Below are 14,319 nucleotides of genomic sequence, written 5' to 3' on the forward strand. Positions count from 1 at the left end.
GGGCCTGCGGTGGCGGTGGTCTCGCATGACTCAGCTTCTCTCGGCGCCTCTCTCTCGAGTATCTCAGCTTCTCTCATGGCTAGAACCCCATCGCCGGTAAGGATCGAGTTCCCTTCTCTTCTCAGTTCTCTCACTTCTCTGTCTCTCTCGATTTTTTTCTTTTTCTAGTTCTTGTGTTCAAAACCAGTTGATACTTTGATGAGATTATGACTTATGAGAGTGTGATGACTGATGTGACTAGTTTGTGTGATAGTTCAACGATGAGTCAGTTCTCTCACTTCTCTGTCTCTCTCGAATTTTTTTCTTTTTCCAATTCTTGTGTCAAAACCAGTTGACACCAGAGTATATAGTAACAGAGAGATAGAATGATAGGTTTACTATCAAGTAATTTGATAGCTATACCCAGCTAAGTGACCGTTGGAAAATAGTTATGGAACTATGGAAGATAAGTGTGAAGTCTTGTTTTGGATTTGCTGCAGAGTTGATTGAAACAAATTGTTTTTCATGGCTACTTGCAGATAATGGAAGGGATTTCCTCAACTCCGACATTTTCACCAGCTGGAACTGTAGACTCTAGCATCGGGACGACCCCCGCACCGAGTCCAAGTGCTGCAGTTGTTCAAAGTGATGCTCCAGTACCACCACGTCCACCACTTCCCCCACAAGGTGAACAACAAGACGGAACAAGCAAGCGGAAGAATAGCTCAATTGTGTGGCAGCATTTCGAGAAATGCAAGAATCCAAATGGGAGTTTCATGAAGCCAGGGTGTTCAAAGTGCAAGTACTGCCCCCAAACCTATGCAAGCGACTCCAGAAGCAATGGCACAACAGCAATGAGGACACACGTGATGTTCCAGTGCAGGAAATCACCAATTTATGCCCCGAATAAGAGGCAGAAGTACTTGACATTTGATTCGGCAGATTCTGGAGGTAAATTAATTTTTGTTGCATATGATAAGACAACTTCTAAGCTAGCTTGTGCGAAAATGGTGGTTCGTGATGAATTGCCATTTTCTTTTGTTGAGAATGAAGGTTTTAGAGAATTCATGAAGGTGACTCAGCCTCAATTTAAACCACTTTCTAGGAGAACAATAGCTAGAGACATTTGGAAGCTTTACGAGGCTGAGAGGGAGAGAATTAGGGGGTTTTTAGCTTCTAGTCAGCAAAGGGTTTCACTCACAACGGATACTTGGACAAGTATCCAAAACATTAACTACATGGTGTTGACCGCTCACTTCATAGACTCTAGTTGGAACCTACACAAGAGGATTTTAAACTTTTGTGTGATTCCAAATCACAAGGGTAAAACAATAGGCAAGCTGGTTGAATCTTGTTTGATTAAGTGGGGGATCGATAAGGTTTTTAGCATTGTTGTAGATAATGCAAGTCCAAATCAGGTGGCCCTAGATTACATGAAGGAGAAGATAGGAAATTGGAATCAGTTGGTGTTGGGAGGCAGCTTTTTGCATTTGAGATGCTGCTGCCACATTCTGAACCTCATTGTGAGGGATGGAATGGAGGAGCTAGACTCCTCCATTGATGGCATTCGGAATTCTGTCAAGTACATTAGATCATCACCTGCAAGATTAGAGAAGTTTAGGAAGTGCGCATCTCAAGAAAAGGTTGAGCACAAGGGAGGAATTGTACCTTTAGATGTTTGCACACGATGGAATTCAACATACTTCATGTTGGATCTTGCATGCAAGTATAAGAAAGCTTTTATGAGGCTTGGGGATGAAGATCAGCAATTTGAGAATTACTTTCAGGAGAGAGTGGGTGCAATCAAGAGACAAGGGCCTCCTAGAGCTGCAGATTGGGAAAAGGCAGCAAGGCTCGTTAAATTTCTCAAGATCTTCTATGAAGCAACCTTGAAGTATAGTACCACTAAGCGTGTAACTGCTAATGAGCCTCTTCTTTGGATGTGCACAATTGTTGGTGAGCTTGATAAATGCATAGCTAGTGAGGATCCTCTTCTTGTTAGCATTGGCACCTCGATGAAAAAAAAGTTTGACAAGTATTGGCTGCAGCTTGAAGATCTTAACAAAATTTTGCTCGTTAAATTTTGCTCGTTAAATTTCTCAAGATCTTCTATGAAGCAACCTTGAAGTTTAGTACCACTAAGCGTGTAACTGCTAATGAGCCTCTTCTTTGGATGTGCACAATTGTTGGTGAGCTTGATAAATGCATAGCTAGTGAGGATCCTCTTCTTGTTAGCATTGGCACCTCGATGAAAAAAAAGTTTGACAAGTATTGGCTGCAGCTTGAAGATCTTAACAAAATTTTGCTTATTGCTGTGGTTTTAGATCCAAGATACAAACTATTGTATCTTGAATTCTTCTTCCCAAAGCTGCAAGCAGACCAAGGATGTGTGGAAGTGATGATCGATGAAGTGAAGACAACCTTGAGCTTGCTGTTTGATTTTTATGCAGGTTACTCTTTATTTGTTTTTTCTGTTCTCACATTTTTGATTTTGATAGTTTACAAAATATAGATACACTAATTTCTCAACTTTTCCTTCAATTGCAGACGAATATCCAGCTGCTGCAGCAGCTTCAAGGAACGTGACAATGCCAAGGATCGAGTCTATGCATCAGCAAGTTGATGAGGATAGTCATGCAGCAAATCTGCATCAATTCAACCTTTTGCGACAAGAGAAGGACGTTGTGGTGATCAAGAATGAGTTGGACAAGTATCTATTGGAAGCTTCAGAAGACCCTTCGAACCCCAAGTTTGAAATTTTGGCTTGGTGGAAGGAGAATGCTCAAAGATATCCCATTCTGTCCCAAATCGCCAAAGATGTGTTTGCTGTACCTGCTTCAACCGTGGCGTCCGAAGCTGCATTCAGCCTTGGAAAAAGGGTCGTGGACCCTTTTAGAGCTTCCCTTACCCCTAAGATGGTTGAGGGATTAGTTTGCTTGAGTGATTGGCTAAGGGGAGCGGGATTTGATGTGTATAAGGAACCAACCAAAGATGAGCTGCAGATGTATGAGGAGTTGGAAAAGCTGGAAATTGGTAAGGGTTTCACCGTTTTAATTTTTTGTTTTTGAACTTCCTGATTTGTAAAATAGCTGTGTTTTGCATTGTTAATTCTGCGATCATTTATAAGGATATGAATCTGTAGTTTCTTTGGATTTGTAAGATAGCTTTCTGATTTGGATGGGTTTATTTGTTTTTCTGCTTTGCACTTGTTGGGAATTTGATGGACAGATGGAGGGGAATCTGCTGTTAGTGACATTGAGGAATGAAGTGAAGGAGTTGGATTGCTTGGAGGAAGCTTGAAGTCGGCACTCGGCAACTCTGAGTTTGGCACTTTGGCATTTGTTTGCTTGTTGGACTACCATTTTATTTTGGTCTGTAATTTGGCACCATTATGAACTCCCATTCTCAGTTTCCCCACTTTCTGCATTTGGTTAATTTGAAGTTTTGAACTTTAACAAATGCTTTGTATTAGTGTAATTCACTAATTTGAATCTATTCAGACCGATTGTATCAGTAGTTCTGTAGTTGGTTTGTAGAAGTTTCAGTTTTTAGTTGATTTTTCTATTATTTTCAAGTCTGCAGGTTTTCAAATTTCCAGGTTTTGGTTGCATGTTTTAGTATGCGGTTTGGGTGCAAACCGCACCGCACCGCACCGATAAAACGGTGCAACCGAAAATGCAGTCCAAACCATTTTAAAGCGGTTGCGGTTTGTAAAATAGGCCTACCGAATAATGCGGTGTGGTTGCGGTTTCAGGTCCAAACCGACCCGAACCGCACCGCGCCCAGCCCTATAAATTAATGTTTTTTCAAAATTTGGGGTGGGCTGTAGTCCAGCGAAGCCCGTGTGTAGCTACGCATTTAGCTGAGAGTACGACTAGACTGAAATGAGGCAATTCTTTTATGGTGGTTTGTTGAGGATTTGTAAGCCATATGTCAAGCTCCTAAAACGACCATACAAAAACTCAGATTAATTGTATTTCTATTAATCTTTTTTCTTGGTTCATATTCATCCCCCAAACATAAACCAAAACTAAGCACATAGGGAACATATATGTGTACGTTTTGTCAATTTTTGTTACCCTTTAGGTCTATGATTATCTCTTTGGGATGAACATCGATCACAAACAGGAACATATTTGTTGTTCGTTGCATGCATCGTTTGTGTATTATTATATGATATGAAATGGCAAAAAAGAAGCCATGTATGTATTATTAATCTTCATGTTTTGGGAATGGACTTATATTAATGTTGAAGCTCCCAAAGATACGGTCTCTTTTAAGCGGTTGATTTTGTAAGAAGCTGTCTGCATATATGCCGTACATCAAATTTTTTAAATCAAACTTCAATTCGTGTCTAATCATAGGCATTAGCATTAGTCGAGCTAGTGTTTGGTGAGGGACAAATCATAATAAATTCAAATGAATAGTTTAGTACATAAAAGTATACATTGATTAGACACGTCCCTAGTTTTAAAAAGCAAAACGTAAGCATGACACACCTATGACCCTTTTGTTTTATTTTTCCCGTTAAGTGAACAATAGTAAGATGAATCACAATAAAATCTATAGAGCAATCATGTCCATTTCATTTTTGATGGAAGGGTTACATTAACATGGTACATCGAGGAAGATACTTTCAATGTATCGTGGTATTATCATAATAAGTTCTAAATTTTAAATTTTAATTTGTTGAAATGTAATCAGTGTGTTAGACGCGTCATGTAAAAATAATCTGTATTATATACTTTCTCATTAACTCGCTCAATTACTGAATTCACTAATTTAAAAGTGAATAAACCACCGACATTATATACTTTCTCATTAACTCATCCAACTACTAAATTTGACTACTTTGAAAGTACCTAATCCACATATATTGTAAACTTTTTCATTAACTCGCCTAACTACTATTACTATATCTGACTGATTTAAAAGTGCGACATCTATATTTATTGAACCTTCCGACTAAACTAGTCACTAGATCACTGTTCTTTGTTAAAAAAATATTAATAATCATAGTGACGAATATATTGAGTTTCATGGAGTTTGGAATCTTGGCTCGATGTTGTTAATAAAAACTCCTTGTCTACGACACGACTCTACTCCAAGAAGAACAGATTAAAAGTGATGTTGCTCGTGAGTTACGTGAATAGCTGCTGCAATTGCTGTATATAGTAAATAGCTTTGTGTTGGGTTGGTTCAGAAAACAATGAAGTTAACAGCGGGGCAACTGGGTCGGCCAAAAGTATAACAATGACACGGACACCTTGGTCCCATGTCCCCAGCCACCTCCTTCCTCCTCTCTCCCTACCTCTCCTTCTGTTTCCGTGTCCCACTGTCCCATGTCCCTCGGCCTCTTCTTCTTCTTCCTCTCTCTCACCGCCTCTCTGTCTATATTAAAACCCTAGTCTCAACAAACCCAGATCCCTTAAACCCCAAACTCTCTCTCTCTCTCTCTCTCTCTCTCTCTCTCAAAGTCGCACTGTAGCTTCCATATTTTATTGAGCAATCTTTGTTTTGTTCTTGTTGGAGTTTTACTAGCTAGCTATGGAGCTTCAGCTGGGTCTCGCTCTTCCAACCAATAACAATTTTCCAGTCAAAGGCGGCCTCGACTTGAACATTAACGACTTTCTCTGCCACCCTACTATTAGTGACGGCAGCAGCAACAAGAACAAGAAGCGTAGTTTCACCCAAGCTTTTGAGCCCAGCAATGCCTCAGCAGCCGTGCCTCGAACGCTGCCTTGGTTGCTTTGGAACAACCAACCAAACGACGACGACGAAGATGACACCAAACATAGTTCTCGTTACACCATTATGATCAAGTACGTAATACTAGACACTCCTCGTTCTTTTACTTGCCTATTACGACTCTCATTGCATCCGACATGAATAGTCGTATAAAAAACTAATGTTATTTGGTTTTATTATTAATAGAAATGAGGAAGATGGACTGGTGGGTTGGCCGCCCATTAAGTCATGGAAGAAGGAGACTAGCTTTCACATCCACGGCGACGGCGGTGGCCGTCGTTATCGGACAGTTGGGATTAATGGCGGAAACTCTACATTTGTGAAGGTGAAAATGGAGGGAGTTGGAATAGCAAGAAAGATTAACTTGAGCCAACATCAAAATTTCCAAACACTCCTAAGAACCTTGATGCACATGTTTGACAAATGTGAGATAGATTCAGACAATTATAAACTCACTTATCAAGACAGGGAAGGAGACTGGCTTCTTGCTCATGATCAAGATGTACCTTGGAGGTATAAAAAAAATACCCTCTAATATTATTATTAATTATCTATCTAATTGATTAATTTTATGACTTATACACTATCAGATTTTGTATTTATGTCGTAGTATAGTAGAAATTTTGATTGATTAGTACTCATCTTTACAATTTTGATTATGCAGAACTTTCGTGCGGTCTGTGCAACGACTCAAATTGCTTAAGAGGGGAGACTAGTGGAGGATTAGAGGACTATTTTGGGGGTCATCAAAATGGACTATTTTGGTCTAGCAGTAGCTAGCTAGGTAGTACCTGGATTGGAGGGACTGATGTATAATATAGTTTATGTAGAGCATTATCCTAGCTAATTAATCATCGGTTGTGTAACATGTGGATCAACCTTAGCCCACAATAGGAACATGTTTATATATTTATCTAAATTTGCTTTCCTTGTTATTTATGTGTTTGTCAAGTACTTTTTTTTATAGTAAAAATGTGCCAAAGTTACCAAAGTCTAAAGAATTGTAATCGAGGACTTTTATTCGATGAATCAGAAAGCATACAATCGAGGAGGAACTTAGAATTAATCTATTTTGATTAACAAATGTGTACTCCTAGGATGGCAACACAAATCCAAAAGAGGTACATCTCTCTTTTGTGCTGTGGACACGGTTGGGCCTTTTCTGGATCAATTTGTTGGGCATCTTTTACCCAATTACTTATTGGGCTTACGAATGGGTTCTCAAATGCCTTTGTGGGCTACTGTTTTGAGAGCAACTATGTCACTTTTAAAGTTTAAATTGCCATGTTCAAATCCCATTATTTATAAAATACAGCTGTTTACTATCAGTTTACGTTTAAATTTTATAGAAAATTCTTCAATGCATCGACAGTTAAAGTATAGATAGATAGCAACTAGCATGCAGTATAATGTTTCGGTTTCGGCTGAGCTCACACAATGGGCAAATAGGTCACCTTTGCTGGATAGAGCGAAATGTCCAAATCCGACTACACTCCAAACACACAGCCACGTCCCAGCGGTGACAACAAAGCCCACGTAGCCGATTCCGTGTGATCCAAAGGCTCCTAGGTGCCGCTTCTTCACTGGATTGTCCGCACGTGATCAGCTCCATAAGCATGTGATCGTCGTTCCCCCACCCCACACTCTATTGTCTCCGAGCTTCTCTCCCTCTCCCTCTCCCTCTCTGGGTTTCCCTAAAATCTCTCTCTCCCTCTTGGAGGCAGGCAATGCGTCCATAGCCCACTTCTACATCAACAAGGCCAAGCTAGCTTTTTTATATGGTAAAGTATTCAAACTTTCTTTCTGGGTCTATTCTGGTTTGAATTCTAGTCTAGTCTTTTTGGAAATTATAGCTATATTTATGATCTTGTGTAAATAAGTCAAAACTGGGTTGACAGCTTGGAATTAAACCCGATTAATTCGGAACCATAAGTTTTTGTTTGTAATTTGGTTTAGTGGATGGAGATGAACAATGGGTAAAGACAGTCAATTTATGGAAACCTTACTTGCTTTGGTGGTTTTGGTTACCCCAGCTGGGTCTAGTACTCTAGTTCTTTCGATTCGATGCTATTTATTACGAGTGATTGGTCAAAGGTTAAAATGATGATCAGATTAAGGTTTCAGATTGACTTGCAGTTGAAAAGCTTTGTGGATGGGGAAGTTGTTTCGAAAGCAGTTGATGAGATGGAAGTGAAGTCCTTTTTTTTTGTAGAAAAATGTGTGAAGGGATTCTGGCCTGAGGGAAAGTAATGCAGCAGTTGATCTGTTTTGATGGGGTAGCTTATCTATGGGTCGGTTTAACTGAGAGAGGTTATGCTTTGACTGTGTTTTATTATATATATATATATATATATATATATATATATATATATATATATATATATATATATATATATATGTGTGTGTGTGTGTGTGTGTGTGTCTTCTAAAAGCTTCTCAAAGTGACTTTGATTCCAGAAATCAAAGGCCACAAATGATGTGTGTACGTTAGATACCAGACTAGATGACCAAAATTATGTTTTCTTGATTCCAACTTTGTGTAGAATCCTACCCAGGTATCATGAATCGTGACAATTTTTTCCCATGTATCTGGAGACGTGCAATTGTTGATTTGCTTGTTCTTTGAGTAAGAATATGTTCCTTCCTTTTTGGGGTATTCTCCACTGCTGGATATTCTAGTATTTCTCATTTGACACTCAAATTTACACATTATTTATCATGATTTTCGTTTACTTTGTCCCAGGTGATCAAGGTTGTTAGAGCTATGATTGTGTTTGTAGTTGAGTTGGGGCAAACATGTTAAACACTAAACCTCTCGTAATCGTCCTTCAAGGCATGGCACCACGAACTCTTCCTCTTCGTCCTACTTCCAGACGGACTCCACGCAAGTTCTTTTGTCTGTTACTGTTGATATTTGTGCCTGCATGTATATTTGGACTCTATACTGATCACCGGAAAGTTACATATTTCTTCCGGCCACTTTGGGATAAGCCTCCAGCTCCGTTCATACAGCTGCCACACTACTATGCAGAAAATGTAAGTATGGACCATCTTTGCCGCCTTCATGGCTGGTCTCTGCGTGCCACCCCACGCCGTATTTTTGATGCCATCATCTTCAGCAATGAATTAGACTTGCTTGATATCAGGTGGCATGAACTTTATCCATATGTCACAAAATTTGTAATCATCGAGTCAAATAGTACTTTCACTGGAATCCCAAAACCTCTCTACTTTGCTTCAAATCGGAACAGGTTTGCCTTTGCTGAGGAAAAAATCATCCACTATGCCTTTCCTGGAAGAACTCTACGCCGAGGTTCACATGCAAACCCCTTCAAACTTGAGAGAAAGCAACGTGTAGCTATGAATGCTTTACTTCAGCATGCAGGGATTTCCTATGGCGATGTCGTGATAATGTCAGATACTGATGAGATCCCTAGCTCGCAGACTTTGAAACTATTGCAATGGTGTGATGGGATCCCTTCTAAAATGCATCTTGAGCTGAAGCACTACATGTACTCATTTGAGTTCCCGGTGGACTTTAGCAGCTGGCGGGCTACAGCTCAGATCTACAACCCGAATACCAAATACCAGCATACCCGGCAAACTGATGACATGCTCTCTGATGCGGGATGGCATTGTAGTTTTTGCTTTCGGCACATTGATGACTTTGTGTTCAAAATGACTGCTTATAGCCACGCAGACCGTGTGAGGCGGAGAGATTTTCTGGATTATAGAAGAATACAGAGGCTCATTTGTCAAGGAGACGATCTTTTCGATATGTTGCCTGAAGAGTACACATTCAAGGACTTGATTAAGAAGATGGGATCGATTCCCAAATCAGCTTCTGCAGTTCATCTTCCTGCTTATTTGATAAAGAATGCAGACAAGTTTAGGTTTCTTCTCCCTGGAGGCTGTATCAGATAAAAGGACTGGTAGCCCTTCTAACTATTCTAATGAAAGTAGTTATTCTGATCTAGTTATTTTTTTAGGAAACTCAGATAGTCTACAGTGCCAAGTTGGTGAGATTACGACGTTTATGACTTGTGAGAGAATCAAATTCACCTACGGACAATCGAATATTTTCTTTTATCTCAGACATGATTTGCTTTCTCATACTCAAAGTGACTGAAAGTGAGATTCTTGAAGAACCACCATGTTTTTCTGATAAAGGGGGATTGAAATAGTCCTTTACCAGGAATTTTCCAACCACCACCGAATTTTTAAGGTTTCAAATAGAACAACTTCTAACCGCCTTTTCTACTTTCAAGTTGCAAATTCAGTGAATTGAACGATTCTTGTTCCATTTCCTGTAATAATGCCTGAAGTTAATGTAGCCTCTAGCGTTTAAGAAAGAGGGTAGGAAATCCAACTACAATCTTTTTTGCCATAGTGAACTTGAAAGTGAGAATTGCGGTCCAACTACATAGACCAACATTACGTTTTCTTGATTCTGTGTATTCAAACTTTGTCCAGAATCCTAGCCAGGAATCATGAATCATCACAATTATTTTCCACCTATCTGGAGACGTGCAATTGTTGATTTGCTTGTGCTTTGAGTAAGAATATGTTCCTTCCTTTCTGGGATATTCTCCAAAGTTGGATTCTAGTATTTCTCATTTAACATTTATGCAAAAGTTAGGGCTGTCAATTCCGACACGATCCGATAACACGACTCGAAACCCGCAAGAAATAAAGCGGGTTGAACCCGCACGATTAAAAAGCGGGTCAGCCGTGGGTCAACCCGCCATGACCCATTTAATAAATGGGTCGGCCACGGGTCAACCCGCCAACACGAAGTGAACCCGTATAACCCGATTATGCTATACTTCTTCTTGAAATTTTGGATGTTGGAAGTATTTGATTATAGGATTAGACAATTTGAAATATTTTGGTTTATAATTATTGGATTTAATTATTTATAAATATATATAATTACTTATATTCTTCGTCTTGTGGAGTTTTTAGTGAATTTAATCAATTTATGCATTTTTTTAATTAAATGGGTCGCATATTGGGTCATTTTATCTAACACAACACGATATATTTGTTAAATGGGTTAAGCGGGTTGGAAACGGGTAACCCGTTTAATAAATAGGTTGGGTTTGGGTTTAAATTTTTGACACGATTATTAAATGGGTTGGGTTTGAGTTTGTATTTTGCGACACGACAAATACCTTGACCCGACACGAACCCAACCCGACACGACCCATTGACAGCCCTAGCAAAAGTGAGTTACATTATTATTTATCATGATTTTCGTTTACTTCATGCAGGTGATCAAGACGGTTAGAGCCAAGGACGGAGGATCACTATGGGGAACCTAGCCTGTAGCCCATGTGATTTTTTATTTGATCTTAATCCTAAGCTTAATTAGCCTAAACTAACTCATTGTTGTAGAGAAACTGAAATTGAGAGGAATTTACTGTGTATTCTCATTGATAATAGGGGCCTCTTTATATAGAGGATTACAATGCATAGAATCTCAATCGTACAAGGAAAGTAATCGTACATTGAATAGGAATCTAGATCCTTCTAATTTAACCCTATTACCACTAGGTCAAGTAACCTAGAGTTTGGGCCAAACACAAATAGAGATATCCTTAAACACTCCCCCTTGTGTTGTCCAAACGCGGTGCTTCTCTCGTTGCCTCATTAAAAACCTTGCCGAGTAACAAAAACCCAGTGGGACAAAAATAACCTCGGTCGAAGGGGAAAAAGAGCACAACACACCCTTCACGTTTCGAGGTGAACATGTAGACATCTCCCCCTGATGTCTGCGCCTCCCCCTGATGACTACGATCATGGGAGTTCAGATAATTTCTGCAAGCCAATTCTTGCCACATGTTTCTCGAACGTGGATTTGGGCAATGACTTAGTAAACAAGTCTGCCTCATTGTCCTCAGATCGAACCTGGTTCACTTTGATCTTGAGGAGTTTCTGTTGTTGCTGATTGTAGAAGAATTTGGGCGATATATGCTTGGTGTTGTCGCCTTTGATGTATCCTTGCTTCATTTGTTCAATGCAAGCAGCATTATCCTCATAAATACTCGTTGGCTCATCTGTGGTAGACTTCAAACCACAATTGCTTCGAATATGCGTAACTATGGATCGAAGCCATATACATTCACGAACTGCTTCGTGAAGAGCAATAATCTCTGCATGATTCGAAGAAGTAGCGACTAAGGTCTGTTTTGTAGACCTCCAAGATATCGCGGTTTTTCCCATGGTGAAAACATAACCAGTTTGGGAGCGACCTTTGTGTGGGTCAGAGAGGTACCCAGCATCAGCAAAACCTTCCAAAACACTTATATCGTTTTGGGATGGGGATAGGGGACGCAGTCCACCATGTGTGGCGTCCCTGGCACTTGATGGGTCCGAATCCATCTTCTCTCTATAGGGATAGAACAAGCCCATATCGATCGTACCACTTAGGTATTGAAAGATATCTTTAACACCAGTCCAATGGCGTCGTGTAGGCGCAGAGCTATATCTAGCTAGCAAGTTCACAGCGAATGAGATATCCGGTCTTGTGCATTGAGCTAAGTACAATAATGCGCCTATTGCACTTAGGTAGGGCACCTCTGCCTCTAGCACTTCTTCATCGTCATCTTTTGGACGAAATTGATCCTTCTTTGGATCAAGACTACGGACGACCATTGGGGTGCTTGAAGGCTTAATCTTATCAGTGTTGAAACGCCTAAGCATCTTTTGGGTATAAACTGATTGATGAATCAGGATACCATCTCTACGGTGCTCAAGTTCTAAACCGAGGCAAAACCGTGTTTTCCCAAGATCTTTCATCTCAAACTCGGATTTCAAGTGTTCAGCGGTTTCCCTTAACTCTTTAAGGGTGCCAATTATGTTCATGTCATCGACATAAACCGCTACTATTGCAAATCCGGAACTTGTCCTTTGTATGAACACACATGGGCATAGTTCATTGTTGACATATCCCTTTCCAATCAAGTAGTCACTTAGACGGTTATACCACATCCGTCCAGATTGTTTCAATCCATATAGTGAGCGTTTCAATCTAATCGCAAACGCGCTCCGTGGTTTAGAGCCACTTGATTTGGGTAACTGAATTCCGTCTGGAATCTTCATGTATATTTCCGTATCTAGATCCCCATATAGATACGCAGTAACCACATCCATAAGCTGCATGTTCAGTTTTTCGGAAACTACCAAACTGACAAGGTAGCGGAACGTTATGACGTCCATTACGGGAGAATAGGTCTATTCGTAGTCGATTCCAGGGCGTTGTGAGAAACCTTGCGCCACAAGGCGAGCTTTGTACCTTACAATCTCGTTTTTCTCATTACGCTTTCTAACGAATACCCATTTGTGACCAACTGGTTTGGTGTTGGGCGGTATTGGCACAACCGGTCCGAATACCTTTCTTTTCGCTAGAGAATCAAGTTCTGCCTGGATCGCATCTTTCCACTTTGGCCAATCAGCTCTACGTTGGCATTCATCAACGGAGCGTGGTTCGATGTCATCGGTCTCAATAATCTCACCCGCCACTGAATACGCGAATACATCATCAATGATGATGGAGTTTCTTTCCCATGTCCCATGTACACTAGTGTAATTAACAGAGATCTCTACGTTCTCAGGGATAGGTTCTGACATTGAGGCGTCCCCCAATGATGTCTCTTGGACATAACCATAATCCGGAACATTCTCATGGGACGGATTTTGAGTATCGATGATCAAAGGATTTGTTTGTGCCTCATTCGCTCTCTTTCTAGGGCGAGTATCCTTCGAACCAATCGGTCTACCGCGCTTTCTTGCGGGACCTGCGGCCATAGATGCCACATCATTGCCCTGTTGGGCAATGGCGCCATCTCCTGGTGTCACAGGAGAGGCGTGATGTCCAGTATTTGGGACATCGATCCTTGCAGGCACGTTTGCAGCAGGTATGTGTGATCTCGTCACTTTGGCAACATCAGAAAACGCATCAGGCAGAGTGTCTGCTACGTTCTGGAGCTCGATTATTCTTCGCACTTCAAGTTCGGACTGTGCGGTACGGGGATCGAGATGAGACATAGTGGGGACAGACCACGACAATTCCTGTCGTTCCTGTTGAACAGATGTGTTCTTATCTCCCCCTAACGAGGGGAAGACTGTCTCATCAAAGTGACAATCCGCAAATCTAGCGGTAAAGAGATCGCCTGTCAAGGGTTCAAGGTAGCGGACGATCGTTGGAGATTCATATCCAACATAAATTCCCATTCGTCGTTGTGGACCCATCTTAGTACGCTGTGGCGGCGTAATAGGCACATAAATGGCACACCCAAAAATGCGTAAGTGCGAGATATCGGGCTCGTACCCAGTCACTAGCTGTAACGCAGAGTAAGATTGGGTGGCAGTGGGTCGTAGACGAATTAGCGTCGCTGCATGCAATATTGCATATCCCCAAGCAGAAACAGGGAGATTGGTGCGCATAACCAATGTCTGTGCTATCATCTGTAGTCGTTTGATAGCGGCTTCTGCGAGACCATTTTGGGTATGAACATGGGGAACTGGATGCTCTACATCAATCCCCAGTGACATGCAATAGTCATCGAATGTTTTCGATGTAAACTCCCC

General features: G+C 40.8%; 2 protein-coding genes across 10 annotated transcripts; both read left to right on the plus strand.

The window, feature by feature from the left end:
- The first annotated feature begins 5,366 nt into the window (after positions 1 to 5,366).
- On the plus strand, positions 5,367 to 6,662 carry LOC133709934 (auxin-responsive protein IAA29-like). The gene is made up of 3 exons (XM_062135898.1): positions 5,367 to 5,801; positions 5,914 to 6,240; positions 6,392 to 6,662. Exons 1-3 carry the CDS (start codon positions 5,527 to 5,529, stop codon positions 6,441 to 6,443), a joined length of 654 nt encoding a protein of 217 aa, XP_061991882.1. The 5' UTR covers positions 5,367 to 5,526; the 3' UTR covers positions 6,444 to 6,662.
- A 590-nt stretch (positions 6,663 to 7,252) lies between these two features.
- On the plus strand, positions 7,253 to 9,823 carry LOC133709881 (uncharacterized). 9 transcript variants are annotated; one of them, XM_062135839.1, is made up of 4 exons: positions 7,253 to 7,508; positions 7,852 to 8,037; positions 8,271 to 8,353; positions 8,471 to 9,823. In XM_062135839.1, the coding sequence occupies exon 4, from the start codon at positions 8,524 to 8,526 to the stop codon at positions 9,649 to 9,651; it is 1,128 nt and encodes a 375-aa protein (XP_061991823.1). In that variant the 5' UTR covers positions 7,253 to 7,508; positions 7,852 to 8,037; positions 8,271 to 8,353; positions 8,471 to 8,523; the 3' UTR covers positions 9,652 to 9,823. The 9 variants fall into 9 exon arrangements, with proteins under 9 accessions (XP_061991823.1, XP_061991839.1, XP_061991815.1 ...); XM_062135855.1 differs by having other exon boundaries at positions 8,283 to 8,380; XM_062135831.1 differs by having other exon boundaries at positions 8,283 to 8,353.
- The last annotated feature ends 4,496 nt before the right edge of the window (positions 9,824 to 14,319 follow it).

This window comes from Rosa rugosa, chromosome 1 (genome assembly GCF_958449725.1).
Source record: "Rosa rugosa chromosome 1, drRosRugo1.1, whole genome shotgun sequence".
NCBI lineage: Eukaryota > Viridiplantae > Streptophyta > Magnoliopsida > Rosales > Rosaceae > Rosa > Rosa rugosa.

Coding starts and splice junctions, on each gene's coding strand:
- LOC133709934 (XM_062135898.1), top strand. CDS start 5,527: ATGGAGCTTCAGCTGGGTCTCGCTCTTCCAACCAATAACAATTTTCCA. Junction 5,802..5,913: donor CGTTACACCATTATGATCAA/GTACGTAATACT, acceptor TATTATTAATAG/AAATGAGGAAGATGGACTGG. Junction 6,241..6,391: donor GATCAAGATGTACCTTGGAG/GTATAAAAAAAA, acceptor TTGATTATGCAG/AACTTTCGTGCGGTCTGTGC.
- LOC133709881 (XM_062135839.1), top strand. CDS start 8,524: ATGTTAAACACTAAACCTCTCGTAATCGTCCTTCAAGGCATGGCACCA.